A 17709-nucleotide genomic window follows, 5' to 3' on the forward strand; every position below is an offset into this window, starting at 1 on the left:
TGGAAGAAACAAAGACCACCAGTGTTGAAACAATGATCCTCCAACATCAACTTCGCTGGACCGGCCATGTTGTTCGAATGCCTGATCACCATCTTCCAAAGCAGCTACTTTACTCCCAACTTAAGGATGGAAAACAGAATATCGGTGGACAGCAAAAGAGGTTTAAAGATGTTCTCAAAGCTAATCTAAAAAAATGTAACATAAGCATCGAGAACTGGGAAGCCTTGGCCCATGAGCGTCCCAATTGGAGGTTGGCCATTATCAAAGGTGCTATGGACTTTGAAGAAGCATGAGTACAAGGCGAAAGGGTCAAACGAGCTAAGCGGAAGGTACGTCAAGCAAATCCTCATTGTGACCATCTTCTATCTGGAAACCTATGTCCTCACTGTGGGAGGCTGTGTGGATCCAGAATTGGCCTCCACGGTCACTTACGGACCCACTGTTAAAGATCTTACCCTGGAAGACAATCTTACTTGGCCATGAGTGATCAACAATGAATGAATGAATTGCAATAGAAAGAAGATACTAATGGCCACAGTACCCAGACTGAAGTCTCTCTACCCTCTGACCTGTTATACAAGCTTTTATACCCATAGCAATGCATACAACTTATTACCATATAAGGCAGCATGGTTATATGTGATAATATTCCTTTGCAATGATATCGCCCACATCCTGAGAGCAATCAGGAGCAAGATCAATTTCAAAGCATATAAAGCTATATCTTGCATATCAAGCTGAATTAAAGCTATATCATGGATAATTCCATGAGGATGCAAAGGAAGCTCGAGGCCCAGATTCCTCAATCACACCAGGAGCCCAGGGCAGCAAACAAAAACACTAAAAATACTCTAAAACATCTTAAAAACAAAAGACTATAATATATTAAAACAAAACATCTTTTAAAACATATTAAAATCAATTAATTTTTTTTTAAAAAAAAACCTTTAAAAACATTTTGGAGAGCCAGTGTGGTGTAGTGGTTAGAGTGTTGGACTATGTCCTGGGAGACCAGGGTTCGAATCCCCACACAGCCATGAAGCTCACTGGGTGACCTTGGGCCAATCACTGCCTCTCAGCCACAGAGGAAGGCAATGGTAAACCACTTCTGAATACTGCTTACCATGAAAACCCTATTCATAGGGTCGCCATAAGTTGGAATCAACTTGAAGGCAGTCCATGTAATGTTCAAACATCTTAAAAAACAATTCCAGCACAGATGCAGACTGGGATAAAGTCTGTACTTAAAAAGGTTGTTGAAAGAGGAAGGTCTTCAGGAGGCACCGAAACGATAACAGAGATGGTGCCTGTCTAATATTTAAGGGGAGGGAATTCCAAAGTGTTCGTGCCACAACACTAAACATCTGCTTCCTGTGTTGTGTGGAACAGACCTCTTAATAAGATGGTATCTGGACATGACAGTTTGTGGGTCTTTTTTTCCCTGCCCCACACCTCACATCATATATAATGTGAGGTTTAGATCAGGTGGGAATGGCTTGGCCAAAATGGCCTCACAGGCCAAATGGAGAGGCTTGGTACATCAATCTAATTAGGCCCATGAGTTGGAGGTTTCCCCACTGCCACCTTAACGTGTCATGATCACATGTGGGGATCACAGCTCCTTACCTTCTAGTTCAACTCAAGTTTTTGAAGTTTCCAAAGAGGTGATATGAGAGATGTTGGTGAGTTCACAAGGCTAATCACTCTAACCAAAATTAGAAAAGACCGCTTGACACACCTTCACCTCATCTCCACCACCTTGTTTAAAGAGTTAGTGTGAAATAGCCCTTAGTTGTAAACACAGGTATTCTAGGCAGTTCTTACCGGGGGGGGCATTTGTAATGTTTATTTTGCATCATATTCTCCCATATATCTGTGGGTGCCATGAGTAAGTCCTGATAACAGACATTTTCTCAACATTTGCTGGGAACTTGCCAATAGATACATTGGGCCACATTAATTGACAGGGTCTTTGCTTAGCATATTCTCACATGCAAACTGGGAAATACTGCAAAAGGCTTAGAGATTAAATCTGATCACTTGGAGGGTTTGGCCTCTTTGGATTAACCACCTGTTTTATATTGCAGGCAGCAAGGTGCAGCTGTAATTGAGGCACACGTGGCTAGTTCGAAAAGACTGTTTTTGTTTGCTCCTCTTTGTGTCTGCCTATGCAAGCTAAGCTGTGTCTCGTGATACTCTTGTGTATCCATGCTTTTGTTTAATTTTGAACTGTAGAGAAGTGTGTGTTGTGGTTGTATTGGTGCTGCTGTTTCTTGTTTCTGAATGCTAGCGCTGGTGTCTTTCCAGTTAAGCTCTGTGTACCTTTTGTCTTTGAAAATCAATGAAGAGCAAATAAAAAGGACTAGCTTTCTGTGGTATCTTTTGCACAAAAAGCTTTTTTATGTTTGCTAGTGAAGAGGAGGTTTCTGGGGAGGCCAGACTGGGAGACATGCAATGGCTTGGGCTCTTATTAAGCTCCAATTGCTTTTTTGTATTTCTTTTGAAAAGTGTAGTTACCCACCATAGCCCCTTAACCCTGTGAAGCCAGAAGCCACATTTCAACTAAGTGTTATCTCGTGCAGTCAAATCCTAATATGGAAAAAGTAGAAACTGCATTTGGATTTCTCACACGATACCAGAGAAGGATATTTAGTAATATAAAGAATAAATGTTCTATAAGTAGGCTGGCCATTTAGAGATATGCAGAATAGAAGGCTAATTATGGAAGCCTGGAGGGGCTGAAGGGTTATGCAAATTATGAATAAGCAAACTGGACATATAAAAGTCAACAAGAATGAAGCATGCTGTATTCAACACTTTGACTTTGTTCACACAACACTTTAAACCATTGTCCAACCAAACTGTGCTTTAAATGTGAACACAGTGTGCTGGTAGATGCTGCTGAAACACCTCCCACACTTCTCTTCTGTGGGAAGGAAGAGTAGAATATCTGACTGTGTAGTCTCTCAAAGCATGGGTTTGCCTTAGTCCAGCATGTAGGAATACTTTCCATAGCCCAGGTATCCAAATTAAAATATCTGCTGACACTGGACTAGATGGTAAGAAGAGACTTAACACGCTAGTTTTTCTCAAGTATCTGTAAGCAAAAGGATGAAGTGAGAATTAATGAGATTCAAGTATTTTAAGAAGCCTTTAAATGGTGTTCTGGCTCTTTTTTTTGTATATTTGTCTGTCTTGATTACAACTCATGTTTAGCAGAGAACAGTACATCTTGCCTGAGATATGAGGAAATGTGCTCAGCTTGATGGTTTATTTGCTGAATGGCAGGCTGTTTTGGAGCATTTCCGTTTTTTCAGTGCAGGCCTCATAAGGGCCTCAGCCACACTTACCCGTGAGAGCAGTGCAACTACTGCAGACAGAATTACGTTTTCTCTCAGTGCTGTGGTGGTTGTTTTTAACTGTTCATCATAGTAATACTTTCATCTTACAATAGAGCAGTAAGCCATGGCAGGGTGTACACTGCTCATTTTCAGCATGTCTCAAATATCTTCAGTTGCCTGGGACAGCTTCTGGAAGCTTCTTAATGTGCACTCTGGCATGCATTGGTACAATTACTTTGGCTTGTTAATTTTACATTCATTTGTTCCTCATAGACTTTTAATAATCATATCTGCTGTTGAAAGAGCAGAACATGGGGAAAATGCTGTGAAAAGTGCAGTGAAAAATACTTGCCAAAGGTTTGAGCTGCCTTTTCACTGTTTTTAATATATATATATATTGTGTAAGGCAAGGATAGGGAAACTTTTTGGTGTTTTGACTAAAATCTAGCTCCGCAGGCCAACATTGATAGGTGGGGGGGACCCACCTTTCAATCACATGACAACATTATGACATCACATTATTGGCAGGTAGTTTGTCCTACCCACCTATCAAAATCTCTTGCTCTTTTCAAGTATCTTCACACTTCTCCTTTCCATCCCTGATATTGGAGGTGAAAAGAAGCCACATGGAGCAGCATCAAAGGGCAGCTCTGTGAGGGAGAAGTGATTTCCACTGAATGGAAACCACTTCCCCCTCTTTGAGCAAAGTGCGCTCCTACCACCCATAAGCTGATGGGTGGTTGGGAGTGCACCTTGTTCCAGCAAAAGAACAATCTGGAACCCACTTTAAGCTCCTGATTGTTCCTTTGAATCTCCACCCTTACCTACCCCACACCTGATGTCCTGTGTGATGTCAGCTGTAGGGCAGGTGAGCTTCTCCAAAATGGCCTTGTGGGTCAAATGGGGAGTCTGGCAAGAGAAGTTGGGCCTGTGGGCTGAAGATTTCCCACCCCTGGCTTGAGGCGTGCATATAATCATATATAATTTGAGTGGTTGAGCTGCTGTTGAAAGCATGGACTCACCCCAGTCTATTTAAATGTACAGTTCCAGGATCAAGCTTAGGAAAATAGGTCTGCCACTTTGCCAGAGGAGGCAGATGTGCACAGCACTGAGTAGCTGGCACTTGCAACATTGCAAATCAGTTTCCTGTTGTTCGATTTACTACCTGGTCACATGTTTCTCCTTGTATTCTCTTGCAGAGAACCAGATCCCATCTGGCTTTCCAACCATAGACATGGGCCCACAGCTCAAGGTAGTAGAGAAGGCCCGTACTGCTACAATGCTCTGTGCTGCCAGCGGCAACCCTGACCCTGAAATCTCCTGGTTCAAAGACTTTCTGCCTGTGGACACAGCCACTAGCAACGGGAGAATCAAACAGCTCCGGTCAGGTAAAACAGCGTCTTTTCATTTTTCTGACCCCTCCCACCTCTTTCTCTATAGGAAGCAACTGTGGTATTTTGTACCTAGATTGTAGGGGTCCACTTTCTCACCCACCTTCACTCCATTAGAACATTGTATGATATGAAGACCAGTTTGGAATTTGGGTGAGAGAGTAGCTTTCAATGGATAGGATATCTCTCCTTGATAATGGAAGAAGCAGAGCCTTTGGAACTTGTTATTTTAATTGCTTTCTACACCATTGTCTAAAGATGATATACAATATAAACATTTTCTAGAAAGTTAAAAACATAAAAAAACAGCAAATATACTTCAAAACAAAACAAAAAAGATGTCCATGGCAGAGACCCATTCATCGAGCTGGGAAAGCTCATTGGAACAAAATGTTTTCAGTTGTTTCTGGAAAGTGCAGATAGTGAGCGCCTGTCATATCTTGACAGGAATGTTATTCCACAAAACAGGGAATATTGACAGTGATGTACTGGGTATGTAAGGGATAAAGCAGTCTCTGAAGTCACCTGGTCCTGAGCTGTATAGGGCCTTATACATCAGAACGAACACCTTGAACTTAGCTCAGTAGCAGATTGTCAGCCAGTGCAAATCCAACAAGCAAGGTGCAATATGCTGGTCGTAGTTTGCCCTCACAAACAAACTTGCTGCCATGTTCTGCAACCTCTGGACTAACTGTAGTGGTAGCCCCACACAGAGCGCATTGCAGTAATCCATCTGTGATGTTACCAGTGCATGGACAAATGTGGTCAGGCTGTCTTACCAACTGAAATTGGTAAAAGGCACTCTTAGCAAATGAGAACACCTGCACCTCCAGTGACAGAGTGGGATCCAGGAACACCCCCAACCTACACACTTGCTCCTATAGGAAAAGTACAACCCCATCCAGGGCAGGCAACTCACCTACTTCCCAGATCTAGGAACCACTCACCCACAGAGCCTCCGTCTGTCTAGGATTCAGATCCAGGTTGTTAGCCATCATCCAGCTCACCACTGCATCCAGACAGTGGTCCAGGGCCTTCTCAGCCATTCCCAATCCAGATGTTACAGAGAAGTAGAGTTTGATATCATCAGCATACTAATTACACCTTGCTCCAGATCTCCTAACAACCACTCCCAAAGGCTTCATGTAGATGCTTAGCATCGGAAACAGTGTAGTATCCTGCAGCATCCCATAGCTGATGAGCCAGGGGGCAGAGAAACACTTATCCAATGCTACCTTCTGGACCTTTTCTTGGAGATATGACTGGAACCACTGCAGAACAGTGCTGCTGATACCCATTTCCTGTAGACTGTCTAGGAGGATACCATGGTCAATGCTATCAAAGGTTGATGAGAGATCTAGTGTCACACTCCCTTAATTCCTCTCCTAATGGAGGTCACCTTTCAGGACAGACAAGGCAGATTCACTCCCAAACCCAGATCTGAACTCAGATTAGAATGGGTCAAGATAATCAGTTTCATCCAGGAATTCCTGCAACTGTGTCACTGCATCTTGAGTACCTTGCTCAAAAAGGGAATATTTGCAACTGAGCGGTAGTTGTTAAATACCATGGGGTCCATGGTGATTTTTTTCAGGAGTGACCACACTATTGCTTCCTTCAAGGAAGCCAGCACACACCCCCACACCCCCACAAAGATGTGGTTATCACACCCTGAACTCACCTAGTCATGCCCCACCTCCAGCTAGCTTTAATATGGCATGTAGGCCAAAGCTCAAGAGGGCACATCATTGGGTGCACACTCACAAGAACAAGCTTTCTTGTGCCGTATGAGCAAAGGAGATGTCTTGTCCATGACTCTGTAGCATACTGGATCAGAACTATGTAATGTGTCACTCCACCTCCAGTATGTGTTTCTGCTTTCAGGGAAATAGAACACATGTCACTAGTTACACAACTTAGAACGGCAGTCTGACCAAAAAAAAAAAAATCATTTGTAAATAGTTACTCATTTGGTCCAAGTATAGAAACCCCTAGCCAGTTTCCAAAACATGGCCAATCAAGATTTCTATAATACGCAGGGACATCCTTAGATAGATATGCTCCCCATGCACAAATTTGCCTCATGAAGTGAGAAGGTGATAAGAACAGTGGCGTGTGTATGTGGAGGGTGGTGTACTCGTACCTGCTGGGTCCCTAATGTGCTTATGTTAGCCTAATTGTAGCACCTGAAGAAGGTTACTTGAACATTACAAAGATTTCGTATGCTCCTGCAGTGCAGCCTCTCCTGATAATAAAAAGCTGTAGATGTAGCAGTGGTGCCAGACCATGATGTGGATAGGAAGCAAAGATGATCCTGTTGAGGGTGAGAGAGATTGTGACTGGGATAGCTGCCTCATTCAAATGAGCATACATGGCCATTAGTCAGCTACTGATAACTACCAAAACTACTGCTCCCTACCCCTGCAGGCAATATACTTCGTGTGGCAGTGGTCTTGGCTGTTCAACTGATACGTAGCAGTTTTTGCATAAATTAATTTATAATTGGCTCCTTACTGACACCTGTTAGACCTCAGTCTTGCACTAGGCTCTCCCCACATAGAACAGTGAGTGCTAATTACGCTGATACATTTACAGTTTATGTAATTTCACAGTGACCTTTAGCTTAATCTCAAGATGTTCGTGCTGAAAGAAAATATCTCCCTCGTTAATTTAACTTGAAAGACACTAAGCAGGCAACATTGGGGAAATGCATCCATGGATACTGGCTCTCCATACTTACTAAATGAGCATCTGCATCAAGGAGGATTCCGGATGAGCTGGACAACCCTTAGGCAGATGCTGGGCTCTCAACAACATTCACATCATGTGCACTTGGTGGCTGCTGAGGAGGAAAAACCTGAGTTGAAAAACAAAGTGTGTTCAGCACTGCCATCACATCCAAAGTTTCTTTGGTTTTTTCCCTCATTGCAAGCAGCGTCTCAACTGAATTTCACCTGGGATTCAGAGTCCCTGGTTGTAGAAGACACCTGAGATTCCGGGACGAGGGTAGAAATCAATGGGTAGCCTATCTGCAGGCCTGAGAGAAAATTGACTAGGCTGTATGGAATTAAATGAGGTTTACAGAATTCTGTATAGCATGCTCAGGAGAAAGGTTTGAGGTCTTTATTATAGGGACAATGGAAAAAATCAAGCAACATTAATATATGCATATGATCCCAACTTGGAAGTAGGTTTATTAATGTCAGTGAAGCTTACTTTCATATAAGTGTCAATTAACCTACCATAACAGACTTTAACATTTCATTTTTGTAACCAAAAGAGTGAATTTTATAAGTCTGGACTGCAGAGGGCTCTGACTCTGTGTGGAATAGATAATGACCAAATTTGCATGTATTTATTGATTGTTTGATTTAGTATATTTGTATGCCGATTTTCATCACCAGGTGACCTCAAAGCAGCTTCCATAGCAAGAATAAAACAATATAATAAAAACAATTCAGAACATAATAATAATAAAACGCTTTCAACAATATAAATAGATAACACCAGAAAATATCACAAAACAGGCTCAAATCTCAAATCAATCTAGTCTGCAAAGCTAGAGGAAACATATATATATATATATATATACACATACATACATACATATACATACATACATACATACAGATATAGTAGAGCCCATGTCTGCAAGAGGAGAAAGTTACACAACTGGGGTACCACTATAGAGAAGACCCTTCTCCAAGTCCTTCTCCGGAGAGAGTGATGTAGCCATCCATATGGTGTTGAGGAATTCTTTAAGGCATTCTAATGAGCACACAACAGCAGCCATCTTGATTCATAGTGGCCACCGCGAAAAACTTGCATATAAGTTTAAGTCCTTACTGACACCAAATGGGCAGTGCCCAAGGCCACTGCCTTGGACTTCTACAGCTAACTACCTTGCTGGGCCACACCTCTGAGATCTGCAGGTGGAGACAATTCTGCTGGCGAGCAGACTGGCAGGCAGGCAAGCAAACAACAGGGTGCAGCAGGGTCATAGGGTGCAGCAGATGGTTATACTAAGCCAAACCATACCTTAGCATGAGCGAATAATTGTGAAGGTTCCTGAACTGAAGATTGTGGCTTCAGTGCTGTTCCTCAGTCCTGCTATACTACCCAGAGTTAAGTTTTATGTCCAAATCTGGGCTTGCTTCAGACAGACCTTGAGCTTTAATCAAGGTTTGTTCTTGGTTTACCACTTATGGTTTATGTAGAGGAGACAAACTGCAAGCCTGTGTTCAGATGTAACACTAAGCTAAACTGAGCCCCAAGTTGTGCGGAAGCAGCAGGACCAGAGGAGGAGTGCTACAGCATAATCTTTACTCTGGAAACATACATGTTTGGTTTTTTTGTGCTAAGCTTTGGTTTGGTTTAGCATTATGTGCAAACTGGGCCAGTATTGTTCAGGTGCTGAAGACTTGGGCCTTTCCAGACACTTTGGTTATTTCTGTATAATATTTTCCAAGTACTCAGACTATGGTAGATCTCTGAAAAAATGCAGTTCTTTCCCCAGCTTGCAATATCAATGAGATGTACAGTGCTGCGTGGAAAGGGATTGTGTGAATGTCATAGGCACCTGTTGGATAGAGCCTAAAGATAGGTGATAAACTCTGTCCCACCCCCCACTCTTTATGTGACAGTTTCTAAAGAGTAGTCCTTTATTCCTTTTTAAAATAATAATAATAATAAATTAATAATTATTATTTATAATTATTTATATAATAATAAAATTATTGTTGTTAATGTAATAATAATAGTTTGTTGTTGTTGTTATTTAAAATGGTAGATCAGCTTTAAACTGATTGTGGAGGGAAAGCCAACAGGAACTGAACAGCATCTGGTTTGGAACAAATCATCCCCCAGTGATAAGGGATAGAAAGTTTATGATTGTTCAAATCGGGGAGAGATAGAACTAGGAAGTGAGAGTGCAGGGCCATTTGATAGTAGCTCAGCGAGACCAAAGTACCATAAGGTAAAATGTACATACCAAAGACATTTGGAGAGAGACATTGTATATAGGTGTTTATATGCTAATTCTAGAAGCTTTGAAGCCAAGATGGGCAAGCTAGAATGTTTGGTCTTAGAGGAGGGCATAGATATAATCAATAAATTTATATACCACATTTTTCCACAGATGAAATGTGCTCAAAGTGGTTTGCATAAAAAAAGTCCAAATACTGTAACATAATAACACATAATAAAAACATCAATCACAACACTAAAAAATGATATAATATACATCAAAATGTAAATGAGCATAAAGCTCAACAATAAAGCTCAAGCCAGATATCGGGGGAATAATGGAAATCTGGTACAGTGGAGAGAACCAGTGGGACAGAGTTATCTCTGGATACAAACTCCTATAGGAAGGACAGGGAAAGGCATACTAGAGGTGGTATTGCTCTGTACTGTACATCAAAGCTAGAAATCCCCAAAGGGGCAGACTCTTCTGCAGAATTGCTGTGGATGGTAGTATCAGGCCCCAAGAATAATTTAGAACTGGGGATGTGCAGTCATACCCCTTACTAAAATACTCAGGGTGAGAATGAAATATTCCTTACTAAAATACTCAGGGTGATCTTGAAATAGTACTTGAAAGTACTGAAATACTCAGGGTGAGAATGAAATCAAAGAAACATCCAAAAAAGAAAGTGCAATAGTAATGGGTGACTTCAAATACTTTCACATAGGCTGTGTACATGCATGTTTCAGCCACAACATAGTGGCAAAATTTCTAGATACCCTAAATTACTGTGCCCTTGAACAGTTGGCTATGAAACAAACTAGAGGGGCAGCAACTCTGGTCTTAATCTTAAGTAGCATTCGGAACGTGGTATGAGATGTAAGTGTTGTTTAATCAGTTGGAAACAGTGACCATAGTGCTTTCATTCATATATAAATAATACCCCTGCTCACTTTGCTTGTCAACCCCACCTAAAGTCCCTCCAGCCCCCCAACATGGGTTGCCAAAGCTCCCCTTTTCTTCCCCCCTGGGTCACCAAAGTTACCTCCTTACCCCCAATGGGTTGCCAAAGTTCCTCCAGTCCCCATGGGTCACCTAAGTGTCCCCCACTTCCACACACACACACTGGTCACCAAAACTCCCCCCTCCACCCAAGGGTCACCAAAAGTCCCCCTCCTCGCCACAAGTCAGCAAAGCTCCCCTTGCCCTGCTCCCCCCACGGGTTACCAAGGCTGGTCACCCACTCCCCAAGTCCCAGGCCGCTCACCAACCCTCCACCCCAAACACATACAGGCACACACCCAAGGCACCTGCACACTCTTGGCATCCCCAAGCATACGTGGACACAAACACATCCCAGGTACCCAGGCACAGGGATGCTCTTTCTGTCTCACACACATAGACACAAACACACTACCCCTCACCATCCCCTGCCCCCTCCACCTTGCCACCACTCTCTTCCTCACCGCTACCACCCCCTAGGTGCTACCACTCCCCACCCCAACCCACTTGCTTCAGCTTTTGGGCCACTGCTGCTGGCACCGGTGGCCTCCTACCCATCCAGGCCACAGGGAGGATCAGGAGACAGCAGAAAAGCTGAATGATATATTTTTTTTGCATCTGTCTTCACAGAACTAATATTCACAGGAAGGGAGTCTGAGAAACTGAAGCAAATAGTGGTGACAAGAAAAATGTGTAACTTGTCCTTTCCTGAGGACTAAAAGTGGCTACTGTAACACCATTTTTACAAAAGGGATCCAGGGGGGAGCAGGAGAGGAAAAGTGCAGGTTGTTTAGCTTAATGTCTGTTCTGGGGAAAGTGATGGAAAGCATTGTCAAATTACCAAGCATTTAAAATAACATATTTACCTGAAGTAGGACCATCATAGCCTCTGCAAGGAAAAGTTCTCACTAAGAGTTAAGAGTTCTTTTAGAGTGTCAACAAGCATAGATAGAGGTGATCCAGCTGGCATTGTATACTTAGACTTTCAAAGGACTTTTGAAAAGGTGCCTCACCCAAAGACTCCGGAGTAAGATTAGCAATCATGGAATAAGAAATCTCTCTTGTGGATCAGGAACTGAGAGTAGTGAGTAGAAATACATTGACAGTTCTCCCAATGGAAGGATGTAGAATCCCCTAAGGATCAGTATTGGGATTTGTGCTTTTTAACTTGTAGAGAGTTACGGGTGAGAAGTGAGGTAGCCATGTTTGCTGCTGATGCCAAATTGTTCAAGGTGTTTAAAACAAAAGGATCTCCAACAGGATCTGCAAACTGAGGGCATGGGCATAAAATGGCAAATGAAATTAAATGTAAGCAAGTGTAAAGTGATGTACTTTGGGGCAAAAAAACTGGTGGTGAATGATTAGGAATGAGATCTTGAGGTCATACTGGATAATTCAATTAAGACTCAGTGTGCTGCAGCTATGAAAAGGGTGAATTCCATGTTAGGCATCATTACAAAAGGGATTGAAAATAAAACTGCCAATATCATGATGCCATTATACATATCTCTGGTGAGATCACATTTGGAATACTGTGTGCAGTTCTGATCGCCGCATTTCAAAAAGGATACTGGAGAGCTGGAAGAGGTTCAGAAAAGGGCACCCAAAATGATTAAGAGGTTCCAGCAACTCCCTTATGAGGAAAGGTTACAGTATTTGGGGCTTTTTAGTTTAGAAAAAAAGATAAGGGGGGATATGATAGAGGTGTATAAAATTATATTTCTGTAGAGAAAGTGGATAGGGAGACTCTTTTCTCTCATAATACTAGAACTTGTGGCCATCCATCAAAACTGGATGTTGAAAGATCCAGGACAGAAAAAGAAAGTACTTCTTAATGCAGGATTAAGAAAAGATTGCGAGTGGCTACCAGCCATGATAGCTATGTTCTACCTCTACAATCAGAGGCAGTATAGTTCTGAATGCTAGTTGGTGGAAACCACAAGAGATTAGAGTGCTCTTGCTCTCAGGTCCTCCTTGTGGACTTCCCATAGCAATCTGGATGGATCTGGTCTGATCCAGCATGGCTCTTCTAATGTATGCCACTTTTCCAAATAAGCATGCCTAAAGCAACTTGCAACGCAACAGAAAAAACAAACACATCAATATATCATTACAATAAATAGTCCAATACCAATTCATTACAAAATATAATAAGACAAGCCAAATAAACCATTACTTTTAATAATATGAACATTATAAAATTTTAAATGTTTTATGAAACAGACAATATCAATCTTTAAAATATATCAATTGATATTTATTTTAAATATATAAGCCAGATGTGATAAAACTTTCCAGTGCAATCAGGTATTAAATAATATAACCAGTGCCAAGTGCAATAAATTGCAAAAATCTTTCTTAGAGTCTGCTCTTACATGCCCTACACTCTCATATTGCGATGAACTTCATTAAAAATAAAAGTTAAATACTCTTCTCCAGCATCACAGTGCACCTATCTGATGAGGGCTTTTGGTAAAGTAAAAAAGCAACAAATGGATTATTTCCTAATAGCAAGTCTATCTTTTCTGCAAAAGAGGTCTCTCGCTCTTCTAATCCTATATATGGAGAGGATATTACACAACTGCCACTGGATTGGAACTAGCATAATACAGTGCACAGAGTCCAGATTTTAAGTATTATCTGGGTAAGACTGGATAGTCATTTTTTCCTGCATTGACTGCTGAGTCAAACTAATGCCAACTCTCGACTGTGCCTTTCATCTCCTCTGCAGTCCTGTATTGATATATCAAGCTGGACAGAACAATTTGTGGACCTGTCCTTCAGCTGCAGCTGAAAGTGGCTTCCAAAAATGAAATAAATAGTAACAAATGTTTGATCATAAAAACTAACTGTGCCTTTTAGATGAGACCATCTAAGAGAGGTCGGTTGTCTTAACTGTAAGATTCAGTTGTACATATTCAATTTGAATTTGGTTAAAGATGAACAAGATTAAAGAGCTGAGACTTTAAAAAGCAGTCAAAATATGTTAAGTTTTTACCTCTACTGTTTTGGACATTGATTTCAAAATGTAACACAGCAGTAGAAAATACTATGTTAGACGCCTGTTTTTCCACTTTATATTTTGTTCTACAAGCCAAGGAAAATCAGCTAAGAAGACAGATCTACAGCATAGAGGTTTGGTAACATTGTCTCTCTAGTGCTTCTTGTTGATTAGCAATGTAAAGATTAACTGTTAATTGTTTTTATTTCTATGACACCCCTCCCCCACTTACTGCTCAAAGTACTGTTAATAAAACAATGTTGTAAAGTACAATAAAAGCATATTAAACTTTTAATTGTCTAGAGTGGAGGAAGGTGTAGCAGTGTCTACTTCAGGATAATAGTGTGAATGAAGATCTACGCTATAGAGAAGGCAGTTACCCTTGGCTGGAAAATTAGTGTAAAAAATGAGAGTGCACATGCCAAAGCTGAAATAGGAGGCAGTGGAGGAGATCCAGATGGTATAGTTAGCAAGGTTATGATTAAAAGATAGGCACATAGTACCAGATCTAGAAACCATCAAGACTGTTCTTGCTGCTTGGGCCAGGCATTAATAGAAAATGTAACTAGTCATAAATTATAAGTAGTAATGAAATGAATGCAGTGTAGACACACTCATTTGTTCAATCATTCATTTAATGTGTTTATGTAACTGCTTTTCTGCCAAGGCACTGAAAGTGGTTTATAATTTTAAAATACTAAAGCAATCAAATATTACAAAATTTAGAAACAGAAGTATCTCCGTAGAGCCCATCCATGGGGTTAACTCCCTACCACACAGAATACACATAGCTTGGAGCAGAAGGCATTGTGTCTGGGAGAACTCAGGGCAGGCATTCTCTAGGTATTGATGGGACCTGCATTAATTAACCTTGGAGTCTCCAATAATCTTGAGAAATAGCACAAGTGTTGAAAGGATACAGAATTGTGGAGTTTTAGGCTGCAATCTGAACTCAGTTTACCTGGAGGTAAGCCCCACTTACCTGGAAATAAGGACTCACTTCTGAGTAGACATGGTTAAGATTGCACTTTTACTTTAAGTAACAATCCTGGTTAAAGTGGTAAGAACTTGGGCTGTATTCAGTTTTAGTAGGTCACAAGTTGTGCAGGCCACCTCTAAAACCTTACATATGAACATTCTTGTCAGCTATTATTATAGACAAAGCCACCCCATGAAAAAAGTCAGAGCCTCACTTCTGCTATATCTGTAGGCTGTAGTATTGCATTCAAGGCTGTGCAAATGTGATATTCCCCAAATTGGTTCCGGTCCAGTTCAAATGTTAATTCATTAATGAACATTTCTAGTACAGGTGCTTATATAATCACTGTTTGGATGATCGATGATATGAACAAGCCTTTTGGCCACACATGAAGCTCGTTTGCTTGAGAAAGTGAGCAAACTAGGAAGTTATCCCTTAACTGTCATTTCCTATTTCATCCAAACCAGGAGATTATAGTTAACAGCTTCAGAACAAACCAGGATATTAAACCATGGTTTGAAGTTGGCATAATATAAATAGATAAATAAATATTTCTGTTTACTGAGGCCACATTCACACCAGACATTTGTTCCATGATTTTTCCACTTTAAACGGTGATGACATCCCCCAAAGAATCCTGAGAAATGTAGTTTGTGAAGTGTGCTGAAAGTTGTTAGGAGACCCTTATTATTCTCACAGAGCTATGTGATGTTCCTGCTTATATTGTAAATATGGTAAGTGCTGGTTATATAGAAGACATATGGTAAGTGGAGTGAAAGAGGAGGGGGAGTACATGAGCAGCAGAATGCTGGATGATTGGCTGAGCGTTTGAATGGCTGGGAGTATAAATGGAAGAATGACAGTTGAATCAGGGTGGTGGATGTTGGAGGTTTGGTGGTGTTTGGAGGTTGTTGTTGTTGAGAGTGAGTCGGAGTTCTGAGGCAATTAGTAAGAAGTCAAGTACATAACAGAATATAGATGAAACCATACGCTTGTGAAACATTCCTTAAGTAATCTTGTTATTTCTAATTCTTAATAAATATTTCTTGGTTAAACAAAAGCCTGATTCGTTCAGCTGAGAACCACAAACCAGGGGGGATAGCAAGTAACCAAGGCTGAACAGTTGTATCGAATGGTGGCAGCGGCGGAGAAAAATATATTGTATCCAGTCCCACAGAGAAACCCAGGGCTGTAAGCTTCAGTGCAAGAGGCTGCAGGGGGGGTTGGGAATTACCTATACCCATAGACACAAGGTATCAAGATAGCCTGGCAGAGACTAAGGCACAGTCTAAAGGTTATAAGAGATACAGAGTGTTGGGTAGTAAGGCCTAGCAGTGGGATCTTTTGAGATCGGTGCTAGAGCTGTAAAGGGTAAGAGTAAACCTGATGTTCCTGTCTGCTGGTAGCCACAAAGTGAGAGCTTCACAGGTGGTGCCAGGGAAGGACGTCACAAGCTACCATTCCCAGAGTTCTCTGGGAAGAAGGACTAACTGTTAAACCACTCTGAAGATTGTCTCTCAAGGGAATAGGGGTCTCCTAACAACTCTCAACACCCTTAACAAACTACTCTTCCCAGGATTATTTGGGAGAAGCCAGGACTGTCTAAAGTGGAACAATAGTGGAATAAATGTCTGGTGTGAATGTGACCTAAGATGAGATTTGGTCATCCAGTAATGGTGCTTTTAGACAGGAGTTTATTGTGGAATTGCTGCTGCTCATGCGTGAATCTTTTTTTTTTTTGGAGTGCCCACATGAAGTTGTCATCATCAAAATGCCAGCCCATACTTTTTTATATATTTAATCTGGATTTCCCCTTTCAGAGGAAAATATGATAAGTAAAAATAACCTGTTATAAATCTGCAGTCACTGCTGGTGTGGAAGCTCAGTAGCTTTTTTTTTTGTGGTGGTGGTTTGTCACATGTGATGTTTCAGTAGATAGCGTCTAATGCCACATACCCATTTTGTTTCTGGCAGCCTGAACAATATAAGCATGCATCTTTGCACAAATTGCCACATGCTGAAGGCATGTTTGAATTTCAACGGCCTGGTCAGGAGGAGCTGTTCTCTCAAGATCTCAACATAGTGCATGGGGGGATTACTTTGGAAGCTATACTCATAGTATATGCATTGGGCTTTTCCTTTTCTTTTAAAAGTTTTAATACAGCAATCTTGCACATGGTCTCTATATCTCTTGTTGCAAGTAAATATTACTCTTGTGCAGGACCTCAATATTAAAACAAAACAAATAGATATTGCCCCACCCATGGGAAAAATGCATACTTCCTTTTTGCCATAGGCTGGTAACATTTGTCTTGTGCATTTTCTGGAATGTTTTAAGAAAACACACAAACAGTGTGCATTGATATACAGAGATACCTGTATGCATGCCCAGAACAGAAGGCAATGGAGGGTGGGAACAGAGTGATTTAGGGGAGGGACAACAGAACCCCTCCAGATAATTCTGTCAAGGCCCACCCACTGATATGGATAGCAAGCAGCAGAATAGCAATGATATTCATGACTAAAATACAGAAATATGTGGAGGCTAATATGCCAAACATGCACACAGTAAAATCAGATCTGAATGACACTTTTGTAATATAACCTGCCTCCTGGAAGTATCTTAAGAGAGTGCAATAAAGTTATATTAATTATTTAGGTTTTCAACACATGAAATACTGAATGGATGTTTGATTGAGGTCTTATAAGAACACTGGAAGCTGCCTCATACCGAGTGAGATCATTGGTCCATCTAGCTAACTATTGTCTATATTGATTGGCAGTGGGTCTCCAGGGTTTCACACAGGAGTCTTTCTCAACCCTACCTGGAGATGCCAGGGGTTGGATAAACTCACAGCTTCTGCACTCTGGTTCATACTGAAATTGTACTCCATTGGAATTAGGACACGGGAATCTGCCCTAATCTTTAATTTTGTGTCATATGGCATACATGTTCATTTGGTGATCCTGACCATCAATCATGGGAGTCTTCGGAAGAATTCTATTTAGTTCTTTTGCTGCCACATTCT

At 41.2% G+C, this 17709-nt stretch overlaps 1 protein-coding gene across 10 annotated transcripts in view; it reads left to right on the forward strand.

Moving 5' to 3' along the window:
• Positions 1 to 17709, forward strand: part of PTPRF (protein tyrosine phosphatase receptor type F) — an 834986-nt gene that overhangs the window by 694463 nt on the left and 122814 nt on the right. For all 10 annotated transcript variants that reach the window (XM_061632671.1, XM_061632670.1, XM_061632668.1 and 7 more), the window contains one exon: positions 4541 to 4729. In XM_061632671.1, the coding sequence (XP_061488655.1) occupies positions 4541 to 4729 (189 nt within the window). The remainder of the gene's footprint in view (positions 1 to 4540; positions 4730 to 17709) is intronic.

Source organism: Rhineura floridana, chromosome 6 (genome assembly GCF_030035675.1).
Source record: "Rhineura floridana isolate rRhiFlo1 chromosome 6, rRhiFlo1.hap2, whole genome shotgun sequence".
NCBI lineage: Eukaryota > Metazoa > Chordata > Lepidosauria > Squamata > Rhineuridae > Rhineura > Rhineura floridana.